The 19586-nt window shown below is 45.4% G+C and overlaps 1 protein-coding gene across 4 annotated transcripts in view; it reads right to left on the bottom strand.

The window, feature by feature from the left end:
- Positions 1-308: 308 nt before the first annotated feature.
- The window catches only part of LOC142765401 (uncharacterized), a 101399-nt gene continuing 82121 nt past the window's right edge, over positions 309-19586 (bottom strand). For all 4 annotated transcript variants that reach the window (XM_075866305.1, XM_075866307.1, XM_075866306.1 and 1 more), the window contains 3 exons: positions 9050-9097; positions 1651-1698; positions 309-405 (listed from right to left, as the gene is read on the bottom strand). In XM_075866305.1, coding sequence (XP_075722420.1) covers positions 1684-1698; positions 9050-9097 — 63 coding nt within the window. In that variant the 3' untranslated portion in view covers positions 309-405; positions 1651-1683. The remainder of the gene's footprint in view (positions 406-1650; positions 1699-9049; positions 9098-19586) is intronic.

Genomic DNA, 19586 nt, shown 5'->3' with positions numbered 1-19586 from the left:
CCTAAAAATGAGTTTCATACATTATTATGAAGAGAGGCACGGCGTTCGGGAGCAAACGAAACGCCACAATGAGTTAGAAAGCTATGTTTGTTCAGTTGCGTGGGCCATTAGATAGAAATTTCTCCAGAAATGGACGTAACCAGGCTGATGATTATGCTGTCAGTTTTCTTTGTATAGAACGATGTAATGTGCCGTCACTTTTATTTGTGCCGTAGGTGAGTCTAACCTAGGCGTATTGTCATTGAACAGTTTTCTTTTGCTTCACATCACTAAATCAGGGTATGAAAGGTTGACCTCAGACACACATATCACTGATATCGAAACCCATTTATTTTGTGCACACCAAATAATCAGCAATTCTTTTCATGAACCGAAACTACGTGCAAATGTCGTCCTTGTAGGCACCTGAAAAAGATAATACTCTTTGTAGACAACCAGAAACACCAAAAACTTATTCTTCCTGTAAAATAATTTGCAATATTAACCATAGTCACCTGTATTTGGCACGCGCTTTCTTCTCTCGGCAGCATCTTCTTGGCCCTGCACAGCTACGCTCACGCCTACCTCTCTAAATTCCTTCGCTGATAACCACGTCACATGTTCTCGGTGGTCTCCATGCTAACTTGACATTATGTTCTTGGCACACAACACTCATGCTCAAGGTACCCGCTGCTCTCTCGACTTCCTCTCCGCGACCGTGGCAACCTGCACTGGGCAAGTGCTTGTCCCTTTCGACGCGCCTACCTACGTTTAACATACGGTCTTTGGATTCAACTCCTTTCCTATGAGCCCGACCACCGGTGCTCTTCACCTTCTTTGCTCTCACGTGCTGTAACAATAGTGCCGTCTGTAACGTCTGTTTTTACGCTACAGTACCGGCTTAAGTTTTATCGCAACCGAGAGCCGGTCATGGCACGTTGAAGTGCATATCATAAGTACAACACATTGGCATATTACAATGAGGCCGTGCAGTACATGTCTTTGATGTAGCCATCGCAGAGTAATCGTAGTTCCCAATAGAATTATGTGTAAAACTGGTTGGTGCAGGTACCATATGGGTTGCCTGATCTGTTTTTTTTCCGAAGCAGTCCCGAATAGATTCTTGGCTCTGTGGTAGACGATGCTACTACCAATCAGGATGCCTGGGGTCTTGATTTTCTTAGAAACAAGTAGGATGTACGCATACTAAGATACGTGCTCATTGTCTGCGCGACGCTGTGGTTGTCCAAAAGGGTTAAGTCAGCAACTCACTCAATTTGCAGTAATTACGCGGTGTTTGATGCCAGCTCAAGCCAAAATATTTACTCTTTGTGTCCTTTATGATTTTGTTCTCAAAGACAACGCTGACAAACTAATTTTGTTGTGTGGTTTCTGCAACGATATCATTTTATAACTTCCAGTCTGTTGTCACTATATGAGAGGATTAGAATTGGAAGACTGCGAATGAAACACTGAAATTTCGAACTAAGCTTTCAGGTGCATCGTACGTTTGCAGTCGCTGCATGTCATTTTACTGTTATATACTTTGTAAATATCATGTATTTGTAATTAGGAGCAGTATGAGTCCTGCTTTCCGGAACACCACGCAGACTTGATAAAGTGAGTACCTTGAGCATCAAATACACCAGTTTTCTCCATAATAAAACTTGCCTGAGATGGACCAGATCATGTAGTTCCGGCATTTCAAGGGGATCTATGCTGGAATAAGGATTGTACCAATGTTAAAAGTACAGAATACACAAGCGCATATCTAAAATTTTTCAATTTATTATTTGCATTATGAAAGCAGTCCTTGTGATTGTGTGCTAGCCAATGTTACACCAATATTTCATATGGGTAGCTGAACAAGGTATGCATTTATTAACCCCTTGAAATACATTTATTTAGTAAGTAAAGATTACCTTCAGATATGTAGATACAATGTTTTTATTGTAGCATTTCTTGAAATAATTTATATAATGAATAGCATCAACTAATACATACAATTTGACGCTGATGATTGCGTCATGGTTTGGCTACTGACGCTATTGACGCGTTGTTAGTTTTGTCATGTATGAGTCCTGTAAGCGGTGCTTCAGTGACGTGGTTGTTTGTTGTCTTAGTAATGAGATATATTCACTGGTTCAATGGTGTTAGGTTGTTTAGTTATTTATACATTTTCCTTGTACGCTTTTAGCGTTGAGTCGGTGACGTGTTTATTATAGAGCGAATACAGGTCAAATGGTCAGCTATCCAAATCGAAGCAATCACGAGCACCAACACTGGTCCTCTTCCTTGTTTTTTGCTGGCACTGCGATTTGCACCCTACCCATTGTGCAAATCATTCTCCCATGAGAAAGGAGCCATGCTGCTAACCTAGGGCACAGGTACGACTGGTGGGTCATAGTGCAGCTTCAGTCGGTCGACGTGAACAGTCTCACGGCTGCGGCGGCGGTGGTCTGTGGAGACTGGTGGTGGTCTGTGGATCGACAATATAGTTTACCGGGAATACTTGACGCAAGACGCGGTAGGCGCCTCCGTACTGAGGAAGAAGCTTTAAAGTAAGGCCACGAGCTGAGGAGGCAACGCGGAGCCACACCAACGTTCTAGGCGAATATGACTGGGGATGCAGGTTGGCGTCATGGCGATCCTTTTGGTGTGCTTGGTCGGTTGACAACAGTGCTAGCTGCCTGCATTCTTCCGCGTGGGTAGCAACTTCAGAGAGCGTTGCGGCCCCTGCAGTATCCGGGCGATAAAACAACATGTTATCCGTAAATGAGGATAGTTTACGGCCATACAGAAGAAAGAAGGGAGAAAATCCTGTCGTAGACTGAGTGGCGCTGATGTAAGCATACGTCACAAATGGTAGTATGCGGTCCCAGTTGGTGTGGTGAGCAGATACATACATGGACAGCATGTCGCCTAATGTGTGATTAAAGCGTTCAGTTATGCAATGGGTTTGGAGTGGTACGCACTCGTCGTTCGATGAACACAGCATTTTTGCAGGGGGGCTTGTACGGCTTTTGAGAGGAACGTTTATGCGTGGTCGCTGAGTAGCTCGTGAGGTGCGCCGTGGTGAAGACCAAGTTTGTGAAGTATAAATAAGCTGACTTCACGGGATCAGGCTTCTGACAGTGAGGCAGTCTCAGCATACCGTGTCAAATGATCAATAGAGACAACCACCCAGCGATTCCTGTCAGGTGTGTACAGAATGGGGCTGTACACACCTGACGAAAGGTCGTGAGGTCCTGAGAAATAGGGCAACGGCAGGAGCAGTCCAGTGACTGAGTGTGGTGAACTTTTTCGGCGTTGACATTTTGAGCATTAACGCGCGTATTGCCGAACAAATTGGTACATTCCACACCAGTAGTACCGCAGCCGAAGGCATGTATTCGTCTTTACTACACTGGCGTGGCCACATAGGGGGTCCGCATAGCACGAGGCGCAGATATGAGCAAGTAGATTGTGAGGAATCACCAACAACCACTTACGACCCTCAGTGAGGTAGGAGCGATGGTAAATTAGCCCATCGCACTTAAAGAAATGGCGAGCTGTGCGCCGTAACTAGAGACTGGCGGTTCTCAATAATGACTTGAACAGGAACTTTCGTAAAGACACTATCCAAGAATCTTGAAGCTGCTCAGATGGCATGTTAGCGTGTGTGAGCGACGCAGAATTGTAGGTTCGAACAGGCGCATTTGCACAATCATGGTGAAGCAGAGATTGAGGGAGAGCGTCGGCGTCTGAATGCCAACGCCCTGACCTGTAGACGACGTGGATGTAAATCCCAAAGGGCTAGCCGACCTCGTGGGCCTTTTAAAGACAACAACCAGTAGAGGGCGTGTTGATCAGTCACGAAATGAAACTTGCGGCCATATATGTAACATCTATACTTAGCGATTGCCCAAATGATGGCTAAACATTCTTTCTCCTTGATTGAATAATTCTCTTCAGCTCTGGTCAGAGTGCGACTCTCGTAAAAAAACGTACTCGTCGAAGGCAGAATTTCGCTAAGCAAGGATAGTGCCAAAGCTGACTTCACTAGCGCCCGTGTGCATTTCAGTGGGGACGTCGGGGTCGAAGTGATCGAGTGATATGTAGGGTTTAACGTCCAGAAACCACTATATGATCATGAGAGACGCCGTAGGAAAGGGCTCCGGAAATTTCGACCACATGGTTTTCTTTAACGTGCGCCCAAATCTGAGCACACGGGCCTAAAACACTTCCGCCAAAATCGGAAATGCAGCCGCCATAGCCGCGATTCAATCCCGTGGCCTGCGTGTTGGCAGCCGAGTACTTTAGCCATGAGGTCACTGCAGCGGGGCAGGGATGAAGTGACGGTGAATTGGTGGCGATGTCAGAAGATGACGTATTTAGCCAATGTGTCTTTAATGGCGGACAAATATGCCAAGATATTTTGGCTCCCAGCAACTAGACGTGTTAAAGGGGCCATTAGGGTTCCGAAAAAAGCATGTCAGTCACCTGGTCATCAAGAACCTGACGTTCAGCTTGAGAGACGTGGCATGGATGCTAGCACAGGGGTGCATGGCTGTTGGTGTCTATACAATGAATGTTTGAAGTTTTTCTGCCCAAATTTGTTTGCTTGTGATCGAACGACATTCAGAAAGAGCTTAGAAGCATCAAGAGTTGTGTCCCCTGAGCACTTGGAAGGTCCGAAGCAGTGCATGGAAGGGAAGCATCAGGGGTAGGAGTAATATCAAGATTAACGCTGGTGTTATGAAGGCTTCTTTGTGACCAGGTACGACAATATTAACCACGCACGAATCGTCCTGAATGAGTAGATCAGTTGTGCACGTCACGGGAAGTTGTATGCGATGTGCAGTCGCTGTAAGGAGAGAAACCCCAGAAAGCGGAGTCGTAATCTTTTTTAACTTGCGACGCATTGATTCGATGAACACAGACACATAATCTCTAGTATCGACTAAGGCGGACACGGCAACACCTTCAATTTAAGACTGTGATTTTGCTTGCAGGTTGGGAGTTCAGACTTGTAGGTTTTGACAGTGGCGCAGTTCTTGCCTTGGGAACTGCGATGGTTATTTTTCCGTGTGTTTGGGCGGATGATGACAAAGAATTGGCGATAGCGAGCGTCGCCGCGGGGAGTTTGATGAAGACGAGTTGGCGGTGTGGCGGTTCGACAATAAGGTGTTTGAAGGAGCATGGGTAAGCATTGGTTGTTGGGGCTCTGTATGCTCGTAGCTGTAACGGGCGTCAGCCGCAGTTGGACGAGGAATGCGGTGGTGGCAGAAGCCCTCGACATGCTTGGGTAGACCAGAGGAACAGCATATTGGTCGGTTGTCCAGTGTGCGCCAAGGATCATTGGGAAGGGTAGCAGCATCGTGATAAAGCGGAATGTGAGGCCCTGCTGGAGGGTTTGGTAGTTGAAAGACATGTGGGCGTCGAGGAGAGTCTGTGCTGTGTGGCAGTGCATGTGAAGGCCTTCTCGCAACGTCGGCATAGGTCGACAGCACTAATACAGGCGGCGGCTGGTGCGTAGGTGGAAGAGTTTCAGACACTTGCTCCTCAATGGTTTGTAAGAGTGACGAGGGGAGTCTATGACTATTTCTGGGAAAAAATGGTGCAATAGACAGTTATCGGGCAACCTACTCGCGAGTGAACTGTTGACTTTAGTGCGTCATTACCACCGGATGCGGAGAGATGGCGCCAAGGGTTCGTGCTGACGTGTTGGTGGTGTTGAAACTGTGACGTCGCGTGGAAATGTGCTGTCTTCGCAACTCGTCATACCTCTGGCAGTGCTGAATGATGTCTGTGACGGTTTAAGAAGTTTTTGCCACAAGCATGTGGAATGAATCGTTGTCGATGCCCTTCATAATCTGCTTGACTTTGAAGGCTTCGGATTTAAGCGTCGGCAAAGGCTTATGACGTTCTCAATATAAGACGTGAAACTTTCTCCTTCAGCTGGGCGCGGTCACGCAAGCGCTGCTCCGCACGGAGCTTGTGCACTGCCGGTCGGCCAAATACATCCGTAAAGGTTGCTTTGAAAGACGCCCAGGTGGTAATCTCAGCGCCGTAGTGGTTGAACAAAAGTTCTGCGATACCCTGAAGTAGTTGTGGACACTACCGAATTCGTCGCTATTGTCCCAACGGTTGTTGACACTCACTACTTCTTTGAAAGCGCGCCAGTCCTCGACGTCCTGCCCGTCCATGCTGTTGAAGAGAATTGGGTCACGATCCCTCGGAATACTGGGACAGAGCATAGTGGGGGTGTGGCAGCATTCGCCTGTGCTGCAACACCGCCAGACATGATGGAGGGTGGAGGTAGAGTCTGGCTGCGGAGTTCCAGGGTGTAAAAAAGAACCCAGCACTCTCTACCACTTCCTTGTACGCGTTCAGCGTTGAGTCTGTAACGAGTTTATTGAAGAGCGCACACAGGTCAAGCGGCCAGCTATCCGAATCGGAGCATTCACAAGCACCAACAACGGTCTCCTTGCTCGTTTTTTTTGCTGGCACTGCTAATTGCATCCTATTCTTTGTACAATTTATTTATTTAAAATACTCTTATGGACATTTTAAAAAAATAGGGCAGTGAGAAAAAGTATAGAGAAAAAATAACTTGAAACAAGTGCTTAAAAGAAACAATACAAGCGAAAATAAAAAATAATCTTACAATGATTGCTTGAAAAATCTAAAAAAAGATAAAAAAGAACACAAACGATACCAGCACAAAAGTACCCAGAATACATGAAACGTTAAGAAAAGTCAACCATTTCGTGTATCAATAAGATTTACACTTGCTAGAAGTGTAGAGATTGTGCTCAGCTAAAATAAACAAAAAAATAGACATACATTTAGTTATTTTGTATCATTTATTTGAATTTGTTGGTATCCTTGATAGCGACAACACTTGCGGAAAAGCGGTTCCACTCATCACTCGTGTGTGGTATAAATGAACGAAGAATAGAGGAGGAATACACAAGGTGAAATGCTAACCTTGTCTTGTTGTTGAATGCGTAATTAAATGTATTGTGTTGCCGAAAGGAGCTCATGTCGTAAACGAGGAAGGTGATAAAAAGTATGAAAATTGAAGCAGCACGAGTGTTTAGTCCTGAGGTTAAAGATAATAATTATAGACGAGAGTTCATTAAACGAATGCTTGTGGCCCTTGTATAGGTAAATAAAAGAAATATTGGAGTATTGTTTAGAACTTTTCCAATTAAAAATTACCTGGTTCTCATTGAGACTAATCATGTGCAGCGTAATATAGCTTAGGTCGAATAACAGTTTGTTGAGAATTTGTTTCAAGGTTTATGGTGCAGCGAAAAATTTAGTCCACTGATCTAGCTTTGCTTATAAGGAATTCGATGTCGTATGTTCTTTCATTTCAATCTTTATATGTTTATGGGCGGCTGTAATACCTATTTCAAATGAAAAGTGAAGCCAAGGTTCGGCCGAGTTACGGCTGCACAAAAAGTATGCTTCGTGGTGGTGTCAAAGCAATATATATTGTCCTTAACCATAATAATAAAACATGCAAGGTGCATGGTTATTGCCGTTAAGTAAAAAATTCACGCTGTATATTGACGTTCATATACCAATCTGATAGTTCTATCTCTTCGCCATTAAAGCTGACTTGGTCAGCGCAGTTAGCCGATAACAACTTGCTTTGGTGCATGGCTCTTTTAGATGCAATTATACGTAACACTGTAGTCTAAGATTATTCATAATAAATCTAAATTTCAGTAGTTGGGTTAAAATTTTTCTTCTATATTCAAAGTCTCTATTTCATGTGTATGTGGCCCCAATTTTTATTTGAGAAGTGAGCAAAGCGTACTAAGAGTGTGACTTTGAAACAACCGCGTTTTATTGAGACGTCATACCCATAAATTATGGGTATGACGTCTCAAATGCTGCGATTTGGCAGCTTGTTCACAAGGACAAGCTGACAACTCGCAGCTTGTCCTTGTTTGTGTTGATAGTTTTTGTCCTCTAATATTCAAACTCTGCTATGACTCCATCTTGCATATAAGCATGTGGCCACCAAGTGCATTGCGTATTCACTTGAATGTTTTGGCTGGCTAGCACTCACGTGGAATTACACGTAGTCTAATATTGGCGGAATGTTTAGGATTGTAAACCAAATAATGACACCTGGTCGTACGTATAGGTATTCTTCGTCTTTATATTAGCGCGCGGCGTTTTTTTTCGAGCCTCACAGCTTCCTGCAAAAATTTCGAATCTGCCATAAATAAACACAAAGGAATGAAAAACAACACAACTCCGATTTCCTGAAGTGCTCGTTTCCGCACTCGGTCTCATCTTGACTGCTCATTATATTTTCCCATAGAGCAAGTTAGTGTTGATTGAGAGTTTCCATTCTTTACAGAGTATTTTATTAGAGTACTCATTTCCTTATTGCGTACTTCAAAGAACTCAAGAGACGCTTATAATATGACTGTCCTATGTTTTTTTTATTTGCACACACGCTTTTTCCCTCTGTACTCTGACACTGTAAGCACAAAATCTTGCAGTCATCGACAGGAGCGACTATTGTAAAATAAGTGAAAGAACACACGTTGTGTTGAAGTTGAGCATTGTGGATTCTTTATAAAGCATTGAAACTGTTTTTGCCAATGCATCTAGCTGTGAATAGTCATTTTCATACAAGTTTATTGGTGTCTGTTTTGCCTTGTTTTTTTTCTGATTCTCATGGCATGTACACTGCTCACAGACTCAAATGATACAACCTAGCATTACGTAACACGAATACTTTTGTTGTCACCGTTTACATTTCAGCGAATGTTTATGTAATTTTACCTGGAAACTGTACATCAGAGGTAACATTACCTTTACAGACGAAATCTATCGCAACATCACATGATTTGAAGCAAGTAGGGAAACTAGTTTTTACACAGCATTGAAAGCTTTTGTTTTAATCCGTTAGAACTGTACATGTAATTTCACACCAACGAGAAGTCTCTCATTGCCTTAGAAATGTGTTTTCGCCCTGCAGTGCTGTGTGGGCATTTCATACTTCACACCAGGTAGACGTCGTGTATCACATGAAGTGAGCGAAAATTGAAACACTTACCCGACTCGGACTACCCCCGGCAAATGGCAAATGTGAAAGGGATTGAGGCTGAAAAGAGCATAGCGCCACAGTGAAGAATAAACAACACTGGCATGTACCTTCAAATAAAACTACTTAAACATATGCGTTCATTGAGCAGTTAAAACTTATCAGTACTCCAGAAAAATCGAAACAAATAGGCGCACGACATTTAGCCCCACAATGAACAACCTAGAATAATTTACATTTTAAATATAGTCACCATATATACTTTAGCTAATGTTGGCTGCTATTTCGCCAGTGGGCTCTACGTCAGACGTAGATGTGGCGCCGTAGCTGGCTGTTCTATTCTTACCCTTATTCCCTCTATTTTAACCTTGTATCACTGCTTGCCCTCACCCACATCTTCCGTCTCCTCGCTGAACTATCATATTCGGACTCTATGCGACATTGTTCTAAGTGCGTGACGCAAAGTGACATGAGATGCTTCAGATGGTGACCGCATGCTATTTCTAGACATGTACAGTCAAATTTTCTGAAAAATTCATTCGTTCTATGCAAAGTACACATAAAAACGACATATCTCAAAGGCTCTGAAAACACATTTAGGGTGATAAAAGTTTACAGTGAAACTTTTATCAGGAGTAGTTGGCTTTCGTTGCCTGCTTTGAAACTGTGAAACTCTATTCATTTTAACATGCCATTATTTGGGATGCTCAGGACTGGGGTTGAAAAGCATCTTCACGGGCTTGGCTAGGATCGCGACCCCGTACAAAATCGCATGGATAGAGAAGTGTGGCGGGCAATACAATAATATATGTGAGTGAAAAACAAACGTGAGAAGCTCTAATTTGATCCCACAGAAAGAGAGAATAATAGATCAGTGATATAAAAAAAATACCATGAGCAATACTGCCAGTGGCACGACTTGAGTTAATAGCTATGGCATAACATAAATAAGGCAACACTACGTCGTAGTGTTAGAACTCTAAATAGTTTTATAAAAGAATACGCAAATATATACATATGGCATATATACAGATATTATTCAGTGTTTTATTTATTTATATTAACGTGTAACTCTGGCAATATATTTCACTTTATTTCGCAATATATATATTTATTGTTTATGGAAAGGTTATTAGTAAACGATAATGAAAGAAACGATGTTTTGAGATGTCAATAAATATATTCCCAGTTTAGCAACGAGTCTTGATTTCATATACTGTGCTTAGTCTACTCAAAAATAAGCTGGCTCATTTTCTAGCTTTTTGAAACTTTCGTAGTCGACATAAAAGGCATCTTCAAATATTTATTTTTGTTTTCTGACCTAAGAGCACGTGTAATCACCTCATTGCAGTCGTGCGCAAGTAGTATTCAATGAAAGCAAGAGTAACTCAATGAGCTTCCTTTCTATATTGTCACGTCGCTCCAGGGGGTGTCGACAAGGTTTATTGATGTCCGAGCAACAGGGCTCTAACCAAGCGCGTCGGTTGGGCTTGTTTGCCAGAGCGGGGGTCCACGCGCACTTCTTTCTTCTCTGTGGTGTGTGCCTTCACCTTGGCATACGACCCACTACTAGAAGTAGGTGGCAATATTCCTCCTCAACAAAAAAAGAAAGAGCATCGTCCAGATGCTCTAAAGTTATTGAAAAAAAACCAAAACAAAGTAGGTTAAACAATGAAGAAGGACACCAATAATCAAATGTTAGACGCGATAAGTTCACCAATGATGAGGCAATTGTCAGAGCACAAATAAAAAAACACACAGGAAAAGTGGTCTTTTAGGAACGCGCAAAATAGGGCTTCATTCGCACCACGTGAACTATGTCAGAGGTCGGTTGTTTTCGTTGTGCCCATCGAGACGACGTAGCGTCCGGAACCACTTCGTAGTTTACGTCGCTCACGCGGCGTAGTACTTTATACGGACCGAAGTATCTGCTGAGCAACTTTTCGGAGAGGCCACGGCGTCAAACAGGGGTCCAAACCCAAACTTGGTCTCCCGGACTCTAAGATACGTCATTGTGACGCATATTGTAACGTCGTGCATCGACCTCTGGCTGCTGACCAATGTGTAGCCGGGCGAGCTGGTGAGTTTCCTCGGCACGCTCTGCAAATTCTTCTGCGTCAGTTGTTAATCGATCAGCGCCTTCATAAGGAAGCATCGCATTCAGCATCCTCTCAACTTCGCGGCCATAGAGAAGGCGAAACGGTGAAAATCGGGTTGCTTCTTGAACGGCGGTGTTATAAGCGAACGTCACATAAGGCAAAATGCGATCCCATGTTTTGTGTTGGACGTCGATGTACATGGAGATCATATTTGTGACTGTCTTATTTAGTCGCTCGGTTAAGCCGTTGCTCTGCGGATGGTAAGCAGTCATCGTTCGATGCCTAGTGTTACTTAGCCGAAAAACTTCATCAATTAGCTGTGCAGTGAATGCTGTTCCTCTGTCGGTTATCACTGTAGATTGAGCACCGTGGCGCAAAACAATGTGGCACTTGAAGAACTGTGCTACCTCAGAAGCAGTGGTTCGTGGTATTGCCTGTGTCTCAGCATAACGGGGGAAATAGTCAGTTGCAACAATGACCCATTTGTTGCCGTCGGACGATAAATGAAATGGGCCGAGAATGTCCATGCCGACTTGGTCAAATGGCTTGTGGGGTAGATCAATTGGCTGAAGTAATCCAGCCGGCTTGCTTGGTGGCGACTTTCGACTCTGGCATTCACGACAGCTTTTAACGTACTGCTTCACGCTTGCCGAAAGTCCGGTCCCGTAGTACGCCTCACTTACTCTGGCGAGCGTTCGCGAGTAACCTAGATGACCAGATGTGGGCTCGTCATGGCACGCGGAGAGGACTTCGTCCCGCATGTCCTTCGGAACGACGAGGAAGTAAGCGCGGCTCGTATAACGGGCGTTTTTTTTTGTACAGGACATTACCTCGGAGGCAGAAAGACGTCATGACACGAAATAGATGGCGAGGTATAACGTCGCTATGACCCTCCAGATAGTCATGAGTGGTCGAATCTTTTCATCCTCTCGCTGGCGTCTGCTCAAGTCAGATGAGCTAAGGGCGCCCAGGAAACCGTCATCGTCGTCTTCTTCTTGATTGACTAAAGGTATGGGTGCACGCGACAGCGTATCAGCGTCTTCATGCTTCCGTCCAGACTTATATACGATGGTAACATGAAATTCCTGTAGACGCAAGCTCCATCGGGCGAGTCGTTCAGAGGGATCACGAATGTTTACCAACCAGCAGAGGGCATGGTGGTCCATCACCACTTTAAATGGACGACCATAGAGGTACGAGCGAAACTTGGTGATCGCTCACACTACCGCGAGACACTCTTTTTCTGTGGTCGTGTAATTCACCTCGGTACGGGACAGTGAGCGGCTGGCATAGGCAATGACTCGTTATTTGCCGTGTTGATGCAGGACGAGCACTGCGCCGAGGCCGATGTTACTGGCGTCAGTGTGCACCTCTGTGTCAGCATGATCGTCAAAATGCGCAAGAACAGGGGCTGACTGCATCCGCTGTCGTAGCTCGGCAAAAGCAGCCTGTTGTTCGGTAGCCCATACAAACGGTGTGTCGTCGCGTGTAAGGCGAGTCAAGGGTTCCGCTATCTTCAATAACCCTCTAATAAATCTTCGATAGTAGGCGCACAAGCCTAGAAAGCGCCTGCGATGCTGAAGCATCTTTTCCATCGTGACGGCTTCAGACAAAAACTCGGCGACCGTGCTCGGAGGGCTCCGTACAAGGCCAGCGAAAAGATGCTCCTTAACTCCCCGCCTCAGGTGACGCAACTTCTTTTCTTCTGTCATACTTGAATCAGTCCGTCGGAACAGGCGCGTCATATCTTCCACATAGGTCATGACAGTTTCGTTGGGCATCTGGATGCGGGCCTGGATCGCTCGCTCCGCTCGTTCGTGGCGATCAGCACTTCTGTAAGTGTCCAACAACTGGCGGCGGAATTCGGGCCACGATGTCATCTGTTCCTCGTGATTCATGTACCAGGTACGTGCTCCATCTTCCAAATACAAGTACACACGCCGTAGTTTGGCCGCCTCGTTCCAGTCGTTCAAAGCAGCCACGCGTTCGAAGTCGACCAACCAGTCCTCGACGTCTTCGAGCTCGGTGCCATGAAACGGTGTCGGAACCTGTGGACTTTCGAGGGTGTACCGAGTTACCGGGGGGTTTCCCGTTCCTGTTAAAGTGGTTTGAACGAACGTGCTCATCATACTGGTGTGAACTGTAGGGTCAGCTTTGGGTGGAAATCCCCTGATCCTGCGGCTTGTCCGATGAACGGGAGTGTGGACTCGCACTGGGCTTGTGGTGCCGCTTCCAGGAGGGGTCTGAAACATGCGTGAGGGGCTACCCCGCACCTCCACCAATTGTCACGTCGCTCCAGGGGGTGTCGACAAGGTTTATTGATGTCCGAGCAACAGGGCTCTAACCAAGCACGTCGGTTGGGTTTGTTTGCCAGAGTGGGGGTCCACGCGCACTTCTTTCTTCTCTGTCGTGTGTGCCTTCACCTTGGAATACGACCCACTACTAGAAGTAGGTGGCAATATGTGGCGTTTGCATAGGGTCGTGAGTATTTTCTCATTGATAGAGTACTGCGTAAATATTTTTGTATTTCATCTTGTCCCATTAGTGTGTTCTGTCAATCATGATATGGTCTGTTGCGTATAAAGGTTGCGGCTGTGTGAAATCCACCTGTTTAATAAAATACTACAGATCCATAATATGAGTGCCGATGATGAATAGAAGCTTCTTGGAAGCCAGTGCGCGTCATTTTCTTTTACTAAGTGTAGACCAATTGATCGATGCGCTAGCGCTGCCTGGTACAAGTATGAGTTTCTTTCTAGCAGCCAATCAAGCTGTGCACGGCCCCTTGCGCGTGGTCGGTATGCGCGCTGCGTGTGCTCTGCGAACGGTTTTGGCATAACCTTGAATGATACTCCCGCTGAGAGAGAGTTTTCAAGCAATGCCGCAGCTCTTCCGATGACTAACAGGGACGTAAAACGGCGACAGTGAACATTGTGCGGGTCTTAGGAACTTGGCTCCTCAAAAGGAATGCACCTATAAATCGGTCAATCGAGAATTGCCTTCTGTTCATTTGAGGCTTTTTTGAATAGTCTTCAACGCTAAAAATATAGCGAATAAAATTCCTACACGCTCAAGCATTGGTCATTCAGTGGAATGGGCCCTGAAACACAATTTTGAATCATTATTGAAATATTATGTTGATAAGGTGTATTTAGTCACATATTCAACACTGAAAAAAATTCAAGAATCCGTTCAATACGAGCGGAGTTACAAAGATTTGTAACAGACAGGCAGGCAAAGAAATTTATTAATATTCGCATGCGGCGCTCAACCCTCCTGAGGGGACGACACCTGTGGGCTACATCGACGATGGGACGGGGATGTTATACTGCACGGCTATGTCATGGGCCCTCTGGATGACCCTAAGCTAGTCTGCTTTGTCGTGGCTTGTGAGGAGACAGGTCAAGTCCGCTTCCATAGAGAGAGACTCGCTGCTCTCGCGCAAAGCAGGACATTGCCACAGCATGTGTTGGAGAGTACATTTGGGATGACCACAATGTGGGCACCCTAGATCTATAACATCCATGTATTTAGAGCAATTTAGAGACAATGCATACGTCCCGATCTGTAACAGTCGTAGAGTTATGGACTGAGGTCCTAATAGGTGAGGGTGCGGGAGTGGGTATTTCCGCCACTCCAACTGGTAGTGTTTGCAAATTTCTTTAAAAGGTAGTAACGGTTCTCTGAAAAAATGAGTGACGGTCTCAGCCTTCGAGTGGTTCTCCCCGGCGTGGAACGTGAGACCTCGTGCCCGGGAGTGAGCCAACTCGTTCTCATTATGGACGGCTCCTTGTACGTGTCGGCAAACGTATGCCGGGAACCAGATTGTGTTTTTGCATGATTAATTGGAACCAGAGAGAATGCACGTTGTTTCCCGACAAACTGAGCCCGTAATAAAGGCTTGTGTGTGCGCTTGCATCCCTGTAAATGGCAGTGAAATCGAGGGCCGCGAGAGCTAGTGCCACAGTGACCTGCTCGGCGTGATCAGTGTTTGAATTTAAATAAAGCCACAGACGACAAATGTTCACCTTTGAGTGTTGTAACCACCGAGACAAAGTTGTCCGTAGAGCCGCACTGCGCTGAGTCTACGTAGGCCATGTTATCTTCCATAGCAACTGCGGTACTGAGTAGGACTGGCGCCCGTGCCTGACATCTCCCAACGCTATGTGTGGGATGCATGTTACGGGGTATCAGGGATACTGTAAACTTTGCGTGCATATCTTCGGGTAACTGCCTCTGATATTCTTTGGATATGAGAGATTCGAGCACGAGCTGGGCTAGTAACCGTCGCCCCGCTGCAGTGGAAGACAGCCTTACATTTTGAGATACTTTTTGAGCTTGTACAATTTAATTGAATGTGTTATGAATGCCTAGCTCGTTGAGTTTGACCGTACGGGCGCTGCCCGGTAAACCGAGCACCTGTTAAACGGACCGGCGGATGATCACGTCGAGATGGCGTATGTCACTTTTTTACCACAGGTGGGCGAAAGCCATGTTGTTGAGGGGGCTCAAGAAGAAAGCGTGGAACAGTCTATGGAGAGTCTCCTCAGATAGACCGCCAAGCCTGTTTGCTACTGTGTTAATTATTTTGCCATTGCTTCAGCCTTCCTGGAAATATGAAAAATACTGACGTAATTATGGCCGTTGGCCTGAATGACCATGCCTACATGCCTAGCATGCAAACTTGGTCCACCGTGCGGATGGCTGTGCCGTCCACCATCATAACGTTGATCCTCGCGTATGCGTCTCTACGCGCCTTGTCTTTTGGGTGGTATAGCAATAATTCTGATTTCTTTGCTGATAGCGAAAGACTGGCCTACCGTAAGAAGGTTTGTACCATGTTTACCGCGTCTTGCAGTCACTCCACAATATAGCCGTCACTGCCGTTCGTACACCAGACGGTGATGTCGTCTGCGTAGAAAGAGTGACTGATGTCGTCGATCTGTAAGAGCTGTATTGAAGGAGCGCACATGAAGAGGTTGAACAAGAATGGTGAGATCATGGCCCCTGGGTGTGTGCCCCTCGGTCCTAGGTTGAACTTCTTCGAGCCCAATGAGCCGAGTTGCATTGTAGCCATCCTGTCGCGCAGGAACGAGCTAACATAGTTGTAGAAACGCGTATCTAATCCTGCTTCGCGAATCAAGTCGAGTATATGAGAGTGCTTGACACGCTCGAATGACTTCGAATGGCCATAGGGTCTTTGGTGATATTATCGATGAGCTCTTAGTTGATAACAGCACTACATCCTACGTGGGCAGGGACGGGCGAAGGCCAATTAGGTTGATAGGTAGAAGCTGGTGCTCCTCAACGCATTTTGTGACTCGCTTGAGTATTACGTGTTCAGCCACCTTACCCACGCTGCACGTGAGCGGGATGGTACGAAGTGATACTAGCACTAACAGTTTACCCAGCTTAGAGATAAGTATGACGGCTGCCTCGGGCCATTCAGGCGGAACGTTACCAGTCTCTCACATTCTGTTAATGTGCTCGGTGAGAACGTTTATGTCCTCCTCGGCAAAATTTTTCCGAAGCTTACTCTTTAAGCCATCCGGGCCCGGGATCGAGTGGCACTTGAGTTCAGAGATGACAGCCCGAACCTCGGCGCAAGTGAAGGGGGATGCAAAGGAATCCTGCTGCATATCATCCGGGGCAGGCGGGTAATCGGATGGGGAGCTGGGATCGGTCCATAGGAAACTCGTAGCTATCTCGTCGGTGATTTGAGTGTCAGTCTTACCTGAGACTTTGAGTTTCTGTATTGGTCTGTCTATCGTGAATTGTTGAAACGCTTTCGACGGTTTGTCACCTAGCTAGTGTTTACACAGGTTCCATGTGGCCCCGTTTCACATTTGATAATCAACCGAGTTGCACACTTCGTCCCACTACTGACGCTCTAAGTTACGACAATGTTCCACGATTTGACCATTAAGGTCGGCAATCTTTATACGATAGCTGCGATTGAGCTTTTGCGTGCGCCATTTCACGTGTAGTGCTTTCTTAGCTTCGAGTAGGTCAGCTAGCCGGCTATTCATGCGCTCTACCTCCAGTTTGGTTTCAATGTCCTCTTCTATTTGTGCAAGGAGTTCTGATAGAGTTTTGTACTGAGTGTGGTCGCGTTTTCTGAGCTCTTGAAAACAATACCAGTCTGTTATGCAAAACTGCCGCATCTTGTTTGTAGATAGATTTACGAATATCTGTATATTATAATGGTGACTTCCCAGATTCTCACCCAGGTCAGTCCACATGGGTTTCCCTACGTGCCTAACCAAAGTGAGGTCCAGGGGGATATCACGCGTAACCGAGTTACCTACCCGTGTAGCGGAAGTGGCATTGGTTAAGAGCATGAGTCTATGCGTGTGCATTCGCGCTACCAGGGCTTCACTTTTACCGGAAGAGCCGGGGTAACCAAAGTCGGGATGCGTGGCAATAAAGTCTCCAGCGATTATCAACATATCTTCTCCTGCAATATTCGCTCGCTGAATGAAGCCCTGAAATGTAGCTTGTTTGTTTAGGGGTGTACTATGTACGTTGAGAATAAAGACTGACTTTTAAGCATTGAGTTCGGAATAAACTCTATCATATTGTGTTCGTCTTTGAGATCCGGGCGGACCTCATGGCAAACATAGGCGTACTTTTTGAAAATGTGCGTCAGTATCCCTCGCGTTCCTGCTCGACGGTCCACTTCAGTGCGATAGGTACGCAAAACTGGCTCGGTGGTTAGCGTTTCCTGTAAGAGAATTGCGGCAGGCCGATTGACAATACATTGATTGAATTGTTGCAAGGTTGCCTTCCGCTTGAGAAAGCTGAAGCTATTCCACTGCCAATTTAAAAACTTGCTTGTGTTAACCATGATCAATGCATAGGGGTTGTCGCACAAACCGTCTAGTGCTGTTCTTTTAGTATTTAAAAGCACGCGTGAAGTTCGATGAGCCGGAGGGTGTATGGGGTCATATTAGCAGCGCTGTCTGCTGCAATGTCTGCGCAGAAGCGGTAAAGTGCCTTCATGAAATAAGGCATAGTAACGGGCTCCTCCGGGTGGTACTCAGTCATGCAACGCTTCGCAGAGTGATCAGCGTTTCACGGGTTAGTGGAAGCGAGTTCAACGGCCAGAGCGGCGGGCGTCGGCGTCTCGACAGCGCGTTCACTCTGATGCTGCATGTTTCTAGTGAGTGATGATGATGATTCTACAGCCATGGCTCGTACCCACTCAGGGGGATCGGCCAAGAATTGATAACATAAATCAGTAAGTTTTTTTATATTCAATATCGAAACCACCCACCAGAGAAAAAAAAGACAAGACACCCAAGGGAGAATGAAAGGAGTGAAATAGTTGTTTATCACTCGTTCAGATCAGACAATCATTCATTACCTTGAATAGTAATTAGCGTAGTTAAACAAAGCTCCTAATTATGTTAAAACATGTTTTGCAGGAATATTAATCACGCAAATAAAAGCCTAATTCCTTAACTTTCAATATAGTACTTGCAGACGGCAGAGAAAACGTTCTCGTGGCTGAAGCCCAGAACGGAAGCAACAAAGGAAAGAATATTTTCTATTGTGAAGTTCAGCCCCAGGCTAGCAAATGGGAGGACTAAATGTCTTTTTCTGAGCAATTTGTATAGGCGACATGATAAAAAATGGTGCTCTATTGTTTCTGACTCTGAACAAAAGTCGCATAGCGATGATATTGCCAGACCAGCTCTATGTGAATAGATTTTTAACGGGGGGACCAAACATTGAAATCTGGTTGTTATGCCTTCCAACTGTCTTGTAGGACACCAATAAATTTTCCACGAAAATTTCTAGTGAGTAAATTTTGGTGCTGACATTTTTGCTTCCATAGCGTCTGCACAAAGCGAAAGTTTTCTGTATATTGTGGCAGTTATTGTCGCCACCTCGGGGAGGACTGATATCACTGGCTCTTCCAAAGCTGCTCGTGCTTGAGGGTTGCGATTCCATTTACTTCTAAGCCGTGATGATTAGGTACCCATACTACTTTGAAGAGCTGCAGCTGAGGAGGGACTAGCATAAGAGCGTCTTTGAGAAGATCGATTTTGTTGACGCCGTAATCGACGTACATACTGACAAGGAATATGTGATTGTGATAACGCTTAGGCATTCAAAGGTAGCTTTCGCAGCTCTAGAACTATTGCCAACAGTTGAGCTTGAAAAACTGGGGTGAAATTTGGTAATCCTAATGAAAAATATCAGTCAAGCTAGTGGTAGTGTATACCTACACCTGTCTTTTCATTCATTACTGAAGCATCTGGTGCTATAATATTTTTTGTTTCTGCGTGTGCAAGATAATCCTCCAGTCGGCTATTCAAGAGCCTATAAGATTGTAATTTGGGCTGAGAGGAAAAAATGTCATCGAATTTTTTTTATTTATTTTTTATTTATTTCAAAGTACCTTACAGGCCCCATGGGGGGCATTGAGTAAGGGGGGCAATACA

The sequence above is a fragment of the Rhipicephalus microplus genome, chromosome 6 (genome assembly GCF_043290135.1).
Source record: "Rhipicephalus microplus isolate Deutch F79 chromosome 6, USDA_Rmic, whole genome shotgun sequence".
NCBI classification, from domain to species: Eukaryota; Metazoa; Arthropoda; class Arachnida; order Ixodida; family Ixodidae; genus Rhipicephalus; species Rhipicephalus microplus.
This window is presented reverse-complemented; position numbering and strand designations above follow the sequence as displayed.